This window comes from Oncorhynchus mykiss, chromosome 31, assembly GCF_013265735.2.
Source record: "Oncorhynchus mykiss isolate Arlee chromosome 31, USDA_OmykA_1.1, whole genome shotgun sequence".
Classification (NCBI taxonomy): domain Eukaryota; kingdom Metazoa; phylum Chordata; class Actinopteri; order Salmoniformes; family Salmonidae; genus Oncorhynchus; species Oncorhynchus mykiss.
The window spans coordinates 15,692,335-15,708,282 of record NC_050571.1 but is presented as its reverse complement, the minus strand read 5'-3'; the positions used below and the strand labels follow the sequence as shown (position 1 = coordinate 15,708,282).

At 46.7% G+C, this 15,948-nt stretch overlaps 1 protein-coding gene across 3 annotated transcripts in view; it reads left to right on the top strand.

Moving 5' to 3' along the window:
- The window catches only part of LOC110504385 (glutamate receptor 1-like), a 181,094-nt gene that overhangs the window by 105,413 nt on the left and 59,733 nt on the right, over positions 1-15,948 (top strand). For all 3 annotated transcript variants that reach the window (XM_036969868.1, XM_036969866.1, XM_036969867.1), the window contains exons 6-9: positions 2,836-2,994; positions 5,306-5,473; positions 10,355-10,459; positions 10,665-10,778. In XM_036969868.1, coding sequence (XP_036825763.1) covers positions 2,836-2,994; positions 5,306-5,473; positions 10,355-10,459; positions 10,665-10,778 — 546 coding nt within the window. The remainder of the gene's footprint in view (positions 1-2,835; positions 2,995-5,305; positions 5,474-10,354; positions 10,460-10,664; positions 10,779-15,948) is intronic.

Below are 15,948 nucleotides of genomic sequence, written 5' to 3'. Positions count from 1 at the left end.
GTTAGTACAGTGAACCTATAGGTCTTCAGTGTGTGACAGGTTAGTATAGTGGTGAACCTATAGAATACCAACGGTAAAACACAAAGTGGTCTAGTGGAGGGTAAACACAAAGGGCCAGTGGTCTAGTGGAGGGTAAACACAAAGGGCCAGTGGTCTAGTGGAGGGTAAACACAAAGGGCCAGTGGTCTAGTGGAGGGTAAACACAAAGGGCCAGTGGTCTAGTGGAGGGTAAACACAAAGGGCCAGTGGTCTAGTGGAGGGTAAACACAAAGGGCCAGTGGTCTAGTGGAGGGTAAACACAAAGGGCCAGTGGTCTAGTGGAGGGTAAACACAAAGGGCCAGTGGTCTAGTGGAGGGTAAACACAAAGGGCCAGTGGTCTAGTGGAGGGTAAACACAAAGGGCCAGTGGTCTAGTGGAGGGTAAACACAAAGGGCCAGTGGTCTAGTGGAGGGTAAACACAAAGGGCCAGTGGTCTAGTGGAGGGTAAACACAAAGGGCCAGTGGTCTAGTGGAGGGTAAACACAAAGGGCCAGTGGTCTAGTGGAGAGTATACGCAGGTATAAGTCATATACTCACTTTTTATTCAGGGGGCATTGCTTATACTCACTTCTTAATCCCTACTGATGCATATCGAAGTAGTGTAGTGGAGGTATACGACTTATCAATGATGTAGTACAATAGAGAAATCATGCACAAAGTAGCCTACACAATCTCAAAGCAGTGAAATATATTGACATGCGTGCAGCACACAGCCCAGTTTCAGCTGAATATCATCTGCAGGCAGCAGGAGTGTTCAGCTCTCAGCTGGTTTTAGCAAGGAGAAGCTCACAGAAGAAAGACAGTGGTTCTATTGTTTTCCACAGTGTTGAAGGGTTCCAGGGATGTGGTTCTATTGTGTTCCACAGTGTTGAAGGGTTCCAGGGAAGTGGTTCTATTGTGTTCCACAGTGTTGAAGGGTTCCAGGGATGTGGTTCTATTGTGTTCCACAGTGTTGAAGGGTTCCAGGGAAGTGGTTCTATTGTGTTCCACAGTTTTGAAGGGTTCCAGGGAAGTGGTTCTATTGTGTTCCAGAGTGTTGAAGGGTTCCAGGGAAGTGGTTCTATTGTGTTCCACAGTTTTGAAGGGTTCCAGGGAAGTGGTTCTATTGTGTTCCACAGTTTTGAAGGGTTCCAGGGAAGTGGTTCTATTGTGTTCCACAGTGTTGAAGGGTTCCAGGGAAGTGGTTCTATTGTGTTCCACAGTGTTGAAGGGTTCCAGGGAAGTGGTTCTATTGTGTTCCACAGTGTTGAAGGGTTCCAGGGAAGTGGTTCTATTGTGTTCCACAGTGTTGAAAGGTTCCAAGGAAGTGGTTCTATTGTGTTCCGCAGTGTTGAAGGGTTCCAGGGAAGTGGTTCTATTGTGTTCCACAGTGTTGAAGGGTTCCAGGGAAGTGGTTCTATTGTGTTCCGCAGTGTTGAAGGGTTCCAGGGAAGTGGTTCTATTGTGTTCCACAGTGTTGAAGGGTTCCAGGGAAGTGGTTCTATTGTGTTCCGCAGTGTTGAAGGGTTCCAGGGAAGTGGTTCTATTGTGTTCCACAGTGTTGAAGGGTTCCAGGGAAGTGGTTCTATTGTGTTCCGCAGTGTTGAAGGGTTCCAGGGAAGTGGTTCTATTGTGTTCCACAGTTTTGAAGGGTTCCAGGGAAGTGGTTATATTGTGTTCCACAGTTTTGAAGGGTTCCAGGGAAGTGGTTCTATTGTGTTCCACAGTGTTGAAGGGTTCCAGGGAAGTGGTTATATTGTGTTCCACAGTGTTGAAGGGTTCCAGGGAAGTGGTTCTATTGTGTTCCACAGTGTTGAAGGGTTCCAGGGAAGTGGTTCTATTGTGTTCCACAGTGTTGAAAGGTTCCAAGGAAGTGGTTCTATTGTGTTCCGCAGTGTTGAAGGGTTCCAGGGAAGTGGTTCTATTGTGTTCCACAGTGTTGAAAGGTTCCAAGGAAGTGGTTCTATTGTACCTCGCCACACGCGGGTCCAGGATTAACACAACTCTATCAGGAATTAAACCTAGACCTCTCCATCAACCTTTCATTCTCTACTTTATTCCTTCTCCTCCCTCGTTACTTCTTTCTTTTCAGGCTGGCGCTGGGATAAGAGCTTGCTCTGAAGGATTTGCCTTTTTCATTAAGAGATTGACCCTGGCATTCTGTCATTCTCTTCCTGCTTTAGTTTAAACCAGGAATTACAATGTAGAGCCACTTCACTTCTTTGGCCTTTATACAGAACACTCTCATTATACAATTCTCCCTCTGTCTCTTGCACTGCTTCTCTTTCTCCTTCTCTCTCTCCACTTCTCACTCTCTCCTTCTCTCTCTTACACTCTTGCTATAGCAAATAACTTATTCTCCACAGATCTGATTGTGATTTTATCTCTCAGAATATTGATCTCTCACATTTCAAATTTGAGTTATTTCTCTTTAAACTTCCGATTTCCGCTCCCTGCAGTATTAGCGTAACACCCAAGGTAATTTATTTGACCACTGAAGTTGTTGGTATTCTATGAACAGAAGTATACTGGCCGTCACCTCTGTATCCCTCTGTAGTCCTACACAATGGTTTTAAGTCCAACAATGTGAGCTGTAGGAAACATATTTACTCAAATCTCCTCTTGAAAAAAGTAGCCTTCATATTTCTTTATTTCATCCTAAAAACATTAAACTAGAGAAAGTAATTGATTCCTCTAAATGTCTAACGTGTTTTTCTCTCCGTCCTGTGTGTCTGTCTGTCTTTCTTTCCTTCCATCTGTCTCTATATCCTCTCTTTTTCTATCTGTCTGTCCTCTCTGTATCCTCTTCCTATCAGGGTTTTCTGGACATTGACCTAACGGACCTGAGGAAAGGTGGGGCGAACATCACAGGCTTCCATCTGGTCAACTACACAGAGCAGAACGTCAGTCGTACCATTCAGCAGTGGATGGAGTTCGAAAACAAAGACGCCAAGATCCCCAAGAGACGCCTGAAGGTACTGCACTGCACTGCACAGACATGCACACTACTCTGTCTAGACAGACGGGTTGCAACTCTCAATGTTCCAATGCTCCAGCATTAACACGTCTGTACAAGTTCCGTTATCAGTTGGGACAGAGAGTACGAGTCGGAAATCAGACACGCTTCTCCGGACACCTCGCTGCCAAATCACTTCGCTGCCTTATCCAATTTCCTCCACATTTTAAGTCCTGCTTCCCAAACTCGTGATTTGTGGCCCCCGAGTGGAGCACTGCTTTGCAGTGATAGAGGCGTCGCTACAGAGCCTGGTTCGATACCGGGCTGTATCACAACCGGCCGTGATCGGGAGTCCCATAGGGTGGCACACAATTGGCCCAGCGTCGTTAGGGGAGGGTTTTGCTGTGGTAGGCTGTCATTGTAAATAAGAATTTGTTCTTAACTGACTTGCCTAGTTAAATAAAGGTTAAAAAAATATATACAGTGGGGCAAAAAAGTATTTAGTCAGCCACCAATTGTGCAAGTTCTCCCACTTAAAAAGATGAGAGAGGCCTGTAATTTTTATCATAGGTACACTTCAACTATGACAGACAAAATGAGAAAAAAAATCCAGAAAATCACATTGTAGGATTTTAATGAATTTGTTTGCAAATTATGGTGGAAAATAAGTATTTGGTCAATAACAAAAGTTTATTTACCCTTTGTTGGCAATGACAGAGGTCAAACGTTTTCTGTTAGTCTTCACAAGGTTTTCACACACTGTTGCTGGTATTTTGGCCCATTCCTCCATGCAGATCTCCTCTAGAGCAGTGATGTTTTGGGGCTGTTGCTGGGCAACACGGACCTTCAACTCCCTCCAAAGATTTTCTATGGGGATGAGATCTGGAGACTGGCTAGGCCACTCCAGGACCTTGAAATGCTTCTTACGAAGCCACTTTTGCTCACCGTTCTTGTGATCATTTTGACCCCACGGGGTGAGATCGTGCGTGGAGCCCCAGATCGAGGGAGATTATCAGTGGTCTTGTATGTCTTTCATTTCCTAATAATTGCTCCCACAGTTGATTTCTTCAAACCAAGCTGCTTACCTATTGCAGATTCAGTCTTCCCAGCCTGGTGCAGGTCTACAATTTTGTTTCTGGTGTCCTTTGACAGCTCTTTGGTCTTGGCCATGGTGGAGTTTGGAGTGTGACTGTTTGAGGTTGTGGACAGGTGTCTTTTATACTGATAAAAAGTTCAAACAGGTGCCATTAATACAGGTAACGAGTGGAGGACAGAGGAGCCTCTTAAAGAAGAAGTTACAGGTCTATGAGAGCCAGAAATCTTGCTTGTTTGTAGGTGACCAAATACTTATTTTCCACCATAATTTGCAAATAAATTCATTAAAAATCCTACAATGTGATTTACTGGATATTTTTTCTCATTTTGTCTGACATAGTTGAAGTGTACCTATGATGAAAATTACAGGCCTCTCTCATCTTTTTAAGTGGGAGAACTTGCACAATTGGTGGCTGACTAAAGACATTTTTGCCCACTGTATATATAGAAAAAATATATAGAATAATAATAATACAAAATGAAAATTAAAATATTTGTTGAGTGAGTTGTATGTCTGAAGAGGACCCTCCCTAGAAAACATTTTTCCCCCTTTGAAATGTCCAAGAGAATCCGCCATCCTTCCCAGACCTTGTGCCGTTGCCTATCTTACGTTGCTCCAAGGTCTGGGAGCAACGTAAGCATGTGCGCATGCACACACCTAAATGCACACACGCACCTAAAGGCACACTTGGGGCGATCTCTGATCTCTCTATAATGGTCTCTGCTCTGATCTCTGTATAATGAGCTCTGCTCTGATCTCTCTATAATGATCTCTGCTCTGATCTCTCCATAATGATCTCTGCTCTGATCTCTCTATAATGATCTCTGCTCTGATCTCTCTATAATGATCTCTGCTCTGATCTCTCCATAATGATCTCTGCTCTGATCTCTCTATAATGATCTCTGCTCTGATCTCTTTATAATGATCTCTGCTCTGATCTCTCCATAATGATCTCTGCTCTGATCCCCCTATAATGATCTCTGCTCTGATCTCTCCATAATGATCTCTGCTCTGATCTCTGTATAATGATCGCTGCTCTGATCTCTCTATAATGATCTCTGCTCTGATCTCTGTACGATGATCTTTGCCTTACTTGCTTTCATCACCCTCCTCTTGAATTTGTTTTACCCTCTCAAGATGTGGTGTTTTAAGTCTAATGAGGTTGTCTCTCTCTCTATCTATCTCTCTCTCTTACACACCACTCTACCCCCACCCCCCCTCTCTCTCTCTGTAGTACACCGGAGCATTGACATATGACGGAGTGAAGGTGATGTCTACAGCATTCCAGAACCTCCGGAAACAGAGGATAGACATCTCTCGCCGTGGTAACGCAGGCGAATGCCTCGCCAACCCGCCCGCACCCTGGGGCCAAGGCATAGATATACAGAGAGCTCTGCAACAGGTACACCCCCCCCCCCCCCCCCCCCCACACACACACACACACACACACACACCAAGATGCCTGGACCCGGGGGCCATTTTAAAGACATTCAGAGAACCTTATAACAGGTACACCCACACCACAATCTACTCTGCTGGTAGAAATTAGGGATTCACCCACACACTCTTACCTACAGCACAACAACATACACAGACAAGCTCCTGAGTGGCACGTTGGCTAACCCATTCTGAGTCGGGCCCTGCTGAACAATTTATATCTCTATTCTGTCACCTAACATTCCCATTGAGTCACCTATGAGCTTCTTGGATGGAATGTGACATCATGTTAGGTAAACAAAACCTGCAGGCAATAAAACCTGCCTGTGATCATCATAGAATATGACATCAACAATGGAGTTTAGTTATGCAGTGTTCTGAGATGGGAATGAAATAAAGCACTTGGTTTAGTATTACAGAGATGGTGAGAGAGCAGCCGGGCCACTCAAGATTCACTTCATAATTAGACCTTAATCCAAGTCGTGAGGACGTCAGGAGATGCCTTCAAATCCCGCCACTAGGGGCAGCGGTGAGCGCTATTACCATCAAGTAGGCTTGGGTTTTGCTAGGACGGGGATGATGGGTGGACGTAGACACTTGTTTTTGTGTGTTGATTTTTATACTATCCCAAACCTTAACCCTTAACTTAACCATTCAGAATGAACGCCTAAACTTAACCATGGAGTTGTTTTTATTTTAACCCTACCCAAACCTTAACTCTTACCTTAACCATTCAGAATTAATACAGGAGGAGCCGCATGAAGGAGGAGCAACCCAGGTGTCAAAAACACATTTAGGTTTGGAGAAACGTGGATAAACGTCAGGGCCCGGTTGCGTAAAACATCTAAAACATATTAGGGAATTGTTTAAAGGTGTTGCATAGACATTTCCTTAGGTCAGGGCATGATTTTACGGTAGTTTGAAGGCATGTACGGCAGAAAGCGTCTCTGATTACTATGGAGATGACCTGATTCACTGAAAGAGAGGCAGAAAAGACAGGGCTCAATAGGTTTTCAGACAACCTGAATAAACCGATATTGCTGTGTGATTATTAGTAATTGCCCTAGACGTGCCTACAGAGGAATATGCTGTGAACTGGATTGATTATCAATATCAGCTAGCAGTAGGGTAGCTGTTTTCTGGTACTGACGACATTACTAGTTGGATGTAGTTATTAAGATGTTATTGTATTCATATTTTAGTTGGGCCCTCGACTTGAGCTTTTAAACAGACAGATGCTCTCAGAGTCTCACACTGATCTCTCTGGTGTGGCTCTGTGGAACTGTGGTCTAATTGATGCACACACACACTCACTCTTGTGCATACACACGCACATCCACACACCTGTATACACACACACACACACACACACACACTCTCTCCCCTCTATATATTCCACACACACACACACACACACACACACACACACACTCTCCCCTCTATATATTCCTCACACACACACACACACACACACACACAAGCACACAGTGCCTCCATGGGTTGTGTCTAGCTGTGGTCTGGTCCGAGTGAATGCAGACATCTATCTGCCTGTGGGTAGAGAGGAGATTGATGCCCCACTCGCTCAATTAAACCCATCATGCTGCCAACACTAGCATGCTGCACTGAACACATGCTGCAGACACTACACACACACTCACACGCATACACTGAGTGTACAAAACATTAGGAACACCTTCCTAATATTGTGTTGCACCAAGTTTTGCCCTCAGAACAGCCTCAATTCGTTGTGGCATAGACTCTACAAGGAGTTGAAAGCATTCCACAGGGATGCTGGCTCATGTTGACTCCAATGCTTCCTACAGTTGGCTGGATGTTCTTTGGGTGGTGGACCATTCTTGATACACACAGGAAACTGTTAAGTGTTAGGAACCCAGCAGCAGTGCAGTTCTTAGCATCTACTACCATACACTGTTCGAAGGCACTTAAACATTTTATATTGTCCATTCACCCTCTGAATGGCACACATACACAATCCATGTCTCAATTATCTCAAGGCTTAAAAATCCTTCTTTAACCTGTTGTCACGTTTGTTTGTAGAGATGGACCAAGGCGCAGCGACTGTAGTGTTCCACATGCTTCAATCATAGTGAAACTTAACAAAACAACAAAATGAACAATACCCCCCCCTCAAAGGTGCAGACTCCGACCGCAAAACCTGAAACAAAAAAGGGAGGGTTAGGGGGGGGGGTGTCGGTGGTGGTTCTGGTGTGGGGCGAAGTACCCGCTTATCTGCCAGCATCGGGGGCGGTTCTGGTGTGGGGCGAAGTACCCGCTTATCCTGCGGATCCAGCCATGGACCCAGGCTAAACACTGTGCCTGGACTGGACCTAGATGCCGAGGAAGGCTCCTGCCTTGGCCTTGGGGCTGGACTGGACGCCGTGCTTAGACTGGGCATCGGCGCAGGGCAAGGCTCTGGGCATTGGCGCAGGGCAAGGCTCCGGCCATGGAGCTGGAGGTTCTGGAGATTCCGGTCCATGAGGTTCACAGGAGATTCCGGTCCATGGACTGTCTCAGGAGGTTCCGGACCGGGGACCGACGCCGGAAGCTCTGGACCGGGGACCGTCGCCGGAAGCTCTGGACTGGGAACTGTCGCCGGAAGCTCTGGACTGGGAACTGTCGCCGGAAGCTCTGGACTGGGAACTGTCGCCGGAAGCTCTGGACTGGGGACTGTCGCCGGAAGCTCTGGACTGGGAACTGTCGCCGGAAGCTCTGGACTGGGAACTGTCGCCGGAAGCTCTGGACTGGGGACTGTCGCCGGAAGCTCTGGACTGGGAACTGTCGCCGGAAGCTCTGGACTGGGAACTGTTGCCGGAAGCTCTGGACTGGGAACTGTCGCCGGAAGCTCTGGACTGGGAACTGTCGCCGGAAGCTCTGGACTGGGGAGGCGCACTGGAGGCCTGATGCGTGGGGCCGGCACAGGTGGCACCAGACTGGTTACACACACTTCAGGAGTAGCAGGCACAGGACGCACCTGCCTGGGAACACGCACTCCAAGGTGAATGCAAGGAGCAGGCACAGGACGTACCTGACTGGGAAGGCGCACTTGAGGGAGAATGCGAGGAGCAGGCACAGGACGTACTGGGCTGTGGAGGCGCACTGGAGGTCTGGAGCGTAGAGCTGGCACAACGTGTCCTGGACAGATGACAACCTTCGCACGGCAAGTGCGAGGAGCTGGCACAGGACGTACTGGTCTGTGAGGACGCACTGGAGACCTGGTGCGTATAGCCGGCATCAATTGTACCAGAACTTTAACACACTTCTCAGGACGATTACGGGGAGCTGACTCAGGTGGCACTAAACTGACAACACGTTCCTTAGGCAAATGCCGTGCATCCTCCACACTTCAGGAGTAGCAGGCACAGGACGCACCTGCCTGGGAACACGCACTCCAAGGTGAATGCAAGGAGCAGGCACAGGACGTACCTGACTGGGAAGGCGCACTTGAGGGAGAATGCGAGGAGCAGGCACAGGACGTACTGGGCTGTGGAGGCGCACTGGAGGTCTGGAGCGTAGAGCTGGCACAACGTGTCCTGGACAGATGACAACCTTCGCACGGCAAGTGCGAGGAGCTGGCACAGGACGTACTGGGCTGTGGAGGCGCACTGGAGGTCTGGAGCGTAGAGCTGGCACAACGTGTCCTGGACAGATGACAACCTTCGCACGGCAAGTGCGAGGAGCTGGCACAGGACGTACTGGTCTGTGAGGACGCACTGGAGACCTGGTGCGTATAGCCGGCATCAATTGTACCAGAACTTTAACACACTTCTCAGGACGATTACGGGGAGCTGACTCAGGTGGCACTAAACTGACAACACGTTCCTTAGGCAAATGCCGTGCATCCTCCACCAACTCAACAACTCTCCTCCAAATTCTACCTCTTCTCCCAGACTGGCTCTGGTTCACTCCTCGGCTCCGCCGACTGCTCCATGTGCCCCCCACCAACATTTTCTTGGGGTTTCTGTGGCCTTCCTCCCCGACGTCGTCGCTGTCCTCTCATGCTCCTAGGCGACTCCCCCGCCAAGGAAGGCGATCCTGTCTTGCCAGGATTTCCTCCCAAGTCCAGGATCCCTTCCCATCCAGGATCCCTTCCCCTTCCTGGGCACGCTGCTCGGTTCTTTGTGGATGGGAATTCTGTCACGTTTGTTTGTAGAGATGGACCAAGGCGCAGCGACTGTAGAGTTCCACATGCTTCAATCATAATGAAACTTAACAAAACAACAAACAAACCGTGACTACAGAGATGCACTAACTCCAAACACAGTTACATAAACAATATCCCATACCCCACAGGTGGAAAAATGCAACTTAAGTATGATCCCCATTTAGAGACAACGATTACCAGCTGCCTCTAATTGGGAATCATACACAATCACCAACATAGAAAATTAAACCTAGAACCCCACAAAGAAATAATAAACTAGACTAAAACCCATAGTCAATCCCTGACCTACTCTACCATAGAAAATACAGGCTTTGACACCTGTCTCCTCCCCTTCATCTACACTGATTGAAGTGGATTTAACAGGTGACATCAATAAAGGATCATAGCTTTCACCTGGATTCACCTGGTCAGTCTATGTCATGGAAAGAGCAGGTGTTCTTAATGTTTTTAACACCCAGTGCACGCACGCACGCACGCACGCACGCACACACACACACACACATGCATAATACATGCTATACAGACTCCAATGAACATCCAGACAAGGCTCTCGAAGAAACTGAACTCCAGCTCATGTTCTCTGTTAATGAGGCTAATAGAAGACTACACCTCAAAACCTATATCGTAACTGCTCCCTGTGTCTCTGTGTTATTGATGTGTCAGGTGCGTATCGATGGCCTGACAGGTCATATCCAGTTCAATGAGAAAGGACGCAGGACCAACTTCACTGTCAGTGTCATGGAGCTAGCCCCCTCTGGACCTAAGAAGGTGAGTCATGAGATCTGTAGGACCATATGGGATCTAATGGGATCTTATAGAAGCTTATTTGATGTCAAATATTGGGATTCATGTCCATTAGTGTTTCATTGCAGTCTAACATCATATCTGTACAGTTGAGTATCAGATCAAATCCAGGTTTCCTTCATGGCCCTTCAGTTTTTTCACTTGTCTGTTTATCTTGTATGTGTATCAGGTGGGCTACTGGAACGAGGACGAGAAGTATGTGAGCACAGCCACCTTCATGAGAGGAACCAACGACAGCAGCTACGGCCTACAGAACAGGACCTACATAGTTACCACCATCCTGGTTAGTGTGTGTGTGGGTGTGTCAGGGTTTTCATTAGGAAAATGTGACCGGCAGCATTTTCATTTACCGTACATTTGAGAAATTTACCGGACCCATATGCATTGGATGTGCGTAACCTGATTAGGGTGTCCACCCACGGTGCTCAGAATAAAATAAATCACATTTAGATTATGGTAATTCATTTTAACAGAACATGAAACTCGAGGTGCTCCTTACCGAATTCCGATGCAGAATTTAAAGATGTTAGAATAACTGTTCACATTTACTTTTCCTCAGCCATTTACTTTTCCACAGTAGACCAGTAAGGAACAGCAACATCACTAGCCTATGTCAATCTACTATCCCCCATAGTAGAAAAGTTAAACTATTCTATTGTGTCTCCTGTCTCCTATGTCTCCTGCCCACAGACAGGGCCTCTAACTTATGGATGGAGGACAGGCTCCAGGTCCTCTAGCTTTGGGTAGTGGGAGGTGGTAGGTATGAGGCTCCAGGTCTTCTAGCTTGGGGTAGTGGGAGGTGGTAGGTATGAGGCTCCAGGACCTCTAGCTTGGGGTAGTGGGAGGTGGTAGGTATGAGGCTCCAGGTCCTCTAGCTTGGGGTAGTGGGAGGTGGTAGGTATGAGGCTCCAGGTCCTCTAGCTTGGGGTAGTGGGAGGTGGTAGGTATGAGGCTCCAGGTCCTCTAGCTTGGGGTAGTGGGAGGTGGTAGGTATGAGGCTCCAGGTCTTCTAGCTTGGGGTAGTGGGAGGTGGTAGGTATGAGGCTCCAGGTCTTCTAGCTTGGGGTAGTGGGAGGTGGTAGGTATGGAGGACAGGCTCCAGGCCCTCTAGCTTGGGGTAGTGGGAGGTGGTAGGTATGAGGCTCCAGGCCCTCTAGCTTGGGGTAGTGGGAGGTGGTAGGTATGAGGCTCCAGGTCCTCTAGCTTGGGGTAGTGGGAGGTGGTAGGTATGAGGCTCCAGGTCCTCTAGCTTGGGGTAGTGGGAGGTGGTAGGTATGAGGCTCCAGGTCCTCTAGCTTGGGGTAGTGGGAGGTGGTAGGTATGAGGCTCCAGGTCCTCTAGCTTGGGGTAGTGGGAGGTGGTAGGTATGGAGGACAGGCTCCAGGCCCTCTAGCTTGGGGTAGTGGGAGGTGGGTGGTATGAGGCTCCAGGTCCTCTAGCTTGGGATAGTGGGAGGTGGTAGGTATGAGGCTTCAGGTCCTCCAGCTTGGGGTAGTGGGAGGTGGTAGGTATGAGGCTCCAGGTCCTCTAGCTTGGGGTAGTGGGAGGTGGTAGGTATGGAGGACAGGCTCCAGGCCCTCTAGCTTGGGGTAGTGGGAGGTGGGTGGTATGGGGGATATTGCCAGGTCTGCATAGAGTAACTCACAACCACACTACCAACACACACATTTAGACAATTCAGTCATTAGGTTTTGCTGTAAACCGTAGTGAAGAATCAGCGAGCTAAGGTCTTAGTGGTCTGTTAAAGGTGGGTGGAGAGGGAGAAGGGAGCTGGGCTGAGGATTGTTCCAGGGAGAAGGGATCTGGGCTAAGGTTTGTTCCATCCAGACCCCCAGGCCTACAGCATACCTCCACAGAGAGGGTTATTGGGGTGAGGGATTTCAGCAGCCCGCCTGTCCTGCAGAGCCTTGTTAAGACGAGTGCTGAGGAGGGGGAGAGGCAAAGCTGTGTGTGTGTGTGTGTGTGTGTGTATGTGTGTGTGTGTGTGTGTGTGTGTGTGTGTGTGTGTGTGTGTGTGTGTGTGTGTGTGTGTGTGTGTGTGTGTGTGTGTGTGTGTGTGAGGAGGAAGGGGGAAAGGATAACTGAAAGGCTTGGTGCCTTTACAGGAAGACATAGTGTTGTTTTAAGACAAGGCTATAGACCTGAATCTAAGTGTTGGGTTTTCTTTTAGTGGAATTGCCCCAAAAAGTTTTAGAACACTTACTCATTCAATAGTTTTTCTTGTAGAATAATAGTGAAGACATCAAAACTATGTAATAACACATATGGAATCATGTACTAACCCAAAAAGTGTTAAACAAATCTAAATATATTTTATATTTGAGAATCTTCAAAAGTAGCCACCCTTTGCCTTGATGACAGCTTTGCACAATCTTGGCATTCTCTCAACCAGCTTCATGAAGTAGTCACCTGGAATGCATTTCAATTAACAGGTGTGCCTTCTTAAAAGTTCATTTGTGGAATTTCTTTCCTTCTTAATGCGTTTGAGCCAATCAGTTGTGTTGTGACAAGGTAGGAGGGGTATACAGAAAATAGCCCTATTTGGTAAAAGACCAAGTCCATATTATGGCAAGAGCAGCTCAAATATGCAAAGAGAAACGACAGTCCATCATTACTTTAAGACATGAAGGTCAGTCAATACGGAAAATATAAAGAACTTTGAAAGTTTCTTCAAGTGCAGTCTCAAAAAATCATTAGGCGCTGTGATGAAACTGTCTTTCATGAGGACCGCCACAGGAATGGAAGACCCAGAATTATCTCTGCTGCAGAGGATAAGTTCATTAGAGTTACCAGCCTCAGAAATTACAGTCCAAATAAATGCTTCACAGAGTTCAAGTAACAGACACATCTCAACATCAACTGTTCAGAGGAGACTGTGAATCAGGCCTTCATGTCGAATTGCTGTAAGGAAACCACTACTAAAGGACACCAATAAGAAGAAGAGACTTGCTTGGGTCCAGAAACATGAGCAATGGACATAAGTCTGGTGGAAATTTGGCCTTTGGTCTGGAGTCCAAATGTGAGATTTTTTTGTGAGACGTGGCCTGGATGAACATATGATCTCTGCATGTGTGGTTCCCACCGTGAAGCATGGAGGAAGTGGTGTGGTGTGGGGGTGCTTTGCTGGTGACACTGTCTGTGATTAATTTAGAATTCAAGTCACACTTAACCAGCATGGCTACCACAGCATTCTGCAGCGATACGCCATCCCATCTGGTTTGGGCTTAGTGGGATTATCATTTGTTTTTCAAAAGGACAATGACCCAACACACCTCCAGGCTGTGTAAGGACTATTTGACCAAGAAGGAGAGTGATGGAGTGCTGCATCAGATGACCTGGCCTCCACAGTACCCCGACCTCAACCAAATCGAGATGGTTTGGGATGAGTCATACCACAGAGTGAAGGAAAAGCAGCCAACAAGTGCTCAGCATATTTGGGGACTCCTTCAAGACCATTGGAAACGCATTTCAGGTGAAGCACAACTTTGGAAGTATGCTTGGGGTCATTGTCCATTTGGAAGACCCATTTGCGACCAAGCTTTAACTTCCTAACTGATGTCTTGAGATGTTGCTTCAATATATCCACATAATTGTCCTTTCTCGTGATGCCATCTATTTTGTGAAGTGCACCAGTCCCTCCTGCAGCAAAGCACCCCCACAACATGATGCTGCCACCCCCGTGCTTCATGGTTGGAATGGTGTTCTTCGGCTTGCAAGCCTCCCCCTTTTTCCTCCAAACATAACAATGGTCATTATGTCCTTAAAATACGTCCACAGGTACACCTCCAATTGACTCAAATGATGTCAATTAGCCTATCAGAAGCTTCTAAAGCCATGACATCCATTTCTGGAATTTTCCAAGCTGTTTGAAGGCACAGTGAACTTTGTGTACTTAAACCTCTGACCCACTGGAATTGTGATACAGTGAATTATAAGTGAAATAATATTTTAATTGTTGTAAAAATTACGTGTGTCAAGCACAAAGTAGATGTCCTAACCAACTTGCCAAAACTATAGTTTGTTAACAAGAAATGTGTGGAGTTTTAATGACTCCAACCTAAGTGTATGTAAACTTCCGACTTCAACTGTATATATATGTTTACTATGGGCGCAACTATAGAATACAACTAAATTGTCTTTCCAAGAGGAATTATTACACTGTTCAAGAAACCTCATCAACTGTCAGGCATGAGATACTGTATAAGAATACTTTGATTATCTCTGTTTTTAGGATGTTAGGAAGGAATGAAAGAGGAAAGGGTCCATAAGGAAGGAAGAACAGGTGCATTTCTAGAAGATTGTCCAAAGCCATGGTGTTCTGTATGTGTGTTGGTTCTCCGCCTGAGTGGCAGCCGGTCTCTGTTGACCTATTATAGGTCAGTGCGGGAGTGAGTCCTAGTGGACCTGCTATCTGTGTGTGTGCGTGCGTGCTTGTGTTTGTTTTTGTGTCTGTGTATATGTGGCGTAAGTGTGGTGTGTGTGTGTTGGCCTGTCAAACTGCTCTGAAACGGACCTGTCTCTCCACTCCCTCCCTGGGGTCCTGTCTCTCTGCCAGACCTAGAGGCTCTGTGTGTAGTGATGATTACATTCCACTCATCTGTAACCAGCAGGGGGACAGTTATTACCATAACACACAGAGGAAAACTGGCCTCTACAGCAGCTGATAAAATATCAAATGTAAGGATTTGTGCGCTGGGCGCAGTCTGAGCTTAAATTGCTACTGTAGCTTGAAACGACTTGTGGGTATTGGTTCTCCTCCACTACTTCCTCAAGTGTACCATTACTGCTCTGGACATCTAGCTCATCTAGAGCTCTATCGCTCTTTGACATTTTCACTTATTTAGTTGGTTCCCAGCTTGCACATTTGGTTCCTTGGAAGTTGTTGGAACGTCCGTTATTGGTTTTCCATTGGTTCTGGGAACGAAGCCATACGGTGCCTGACCTGTAAAACAGAATGTTTTTTAAACGTTCTGAGAACGGAAGTGAACATTTCACCTTCTCTGGGAACGTTACATTTTAGTTGCATGGAGGTTCTGAGAACGTTGTGCTATGATTCCCTGAATGTTTTCCTGGGAGGTTTTATTAACATTCTGAGAACAGTAATTATACGTTATTTAGAGGTTTTTGAATAATACAAAGTTTACTGAATGTTTCAATAAGACTTTTAATAACGCTGCTAGCTTAGTTTGGGTAAACTGTTGGAAATTCATTTGCTTTGGCATTAATCATGCCACAGATGTATTTTTTATTGTGGCACGGTGCCAGTGAGATTTTAACCTATGATCTTCTGTTCTCTATCCTTGAAATGAGTCCACTGCATCCACCAGGATGGAGTTAGCATGCCATATTTGTTTTGCTCATAAACATGGCATGCTAAAAAGCTGTTCATTTTGGTCTACAGTGCCTTGCGAAAGTATTCGGCCCCCTTGAACTTTGCGACCTTTTGCCACATT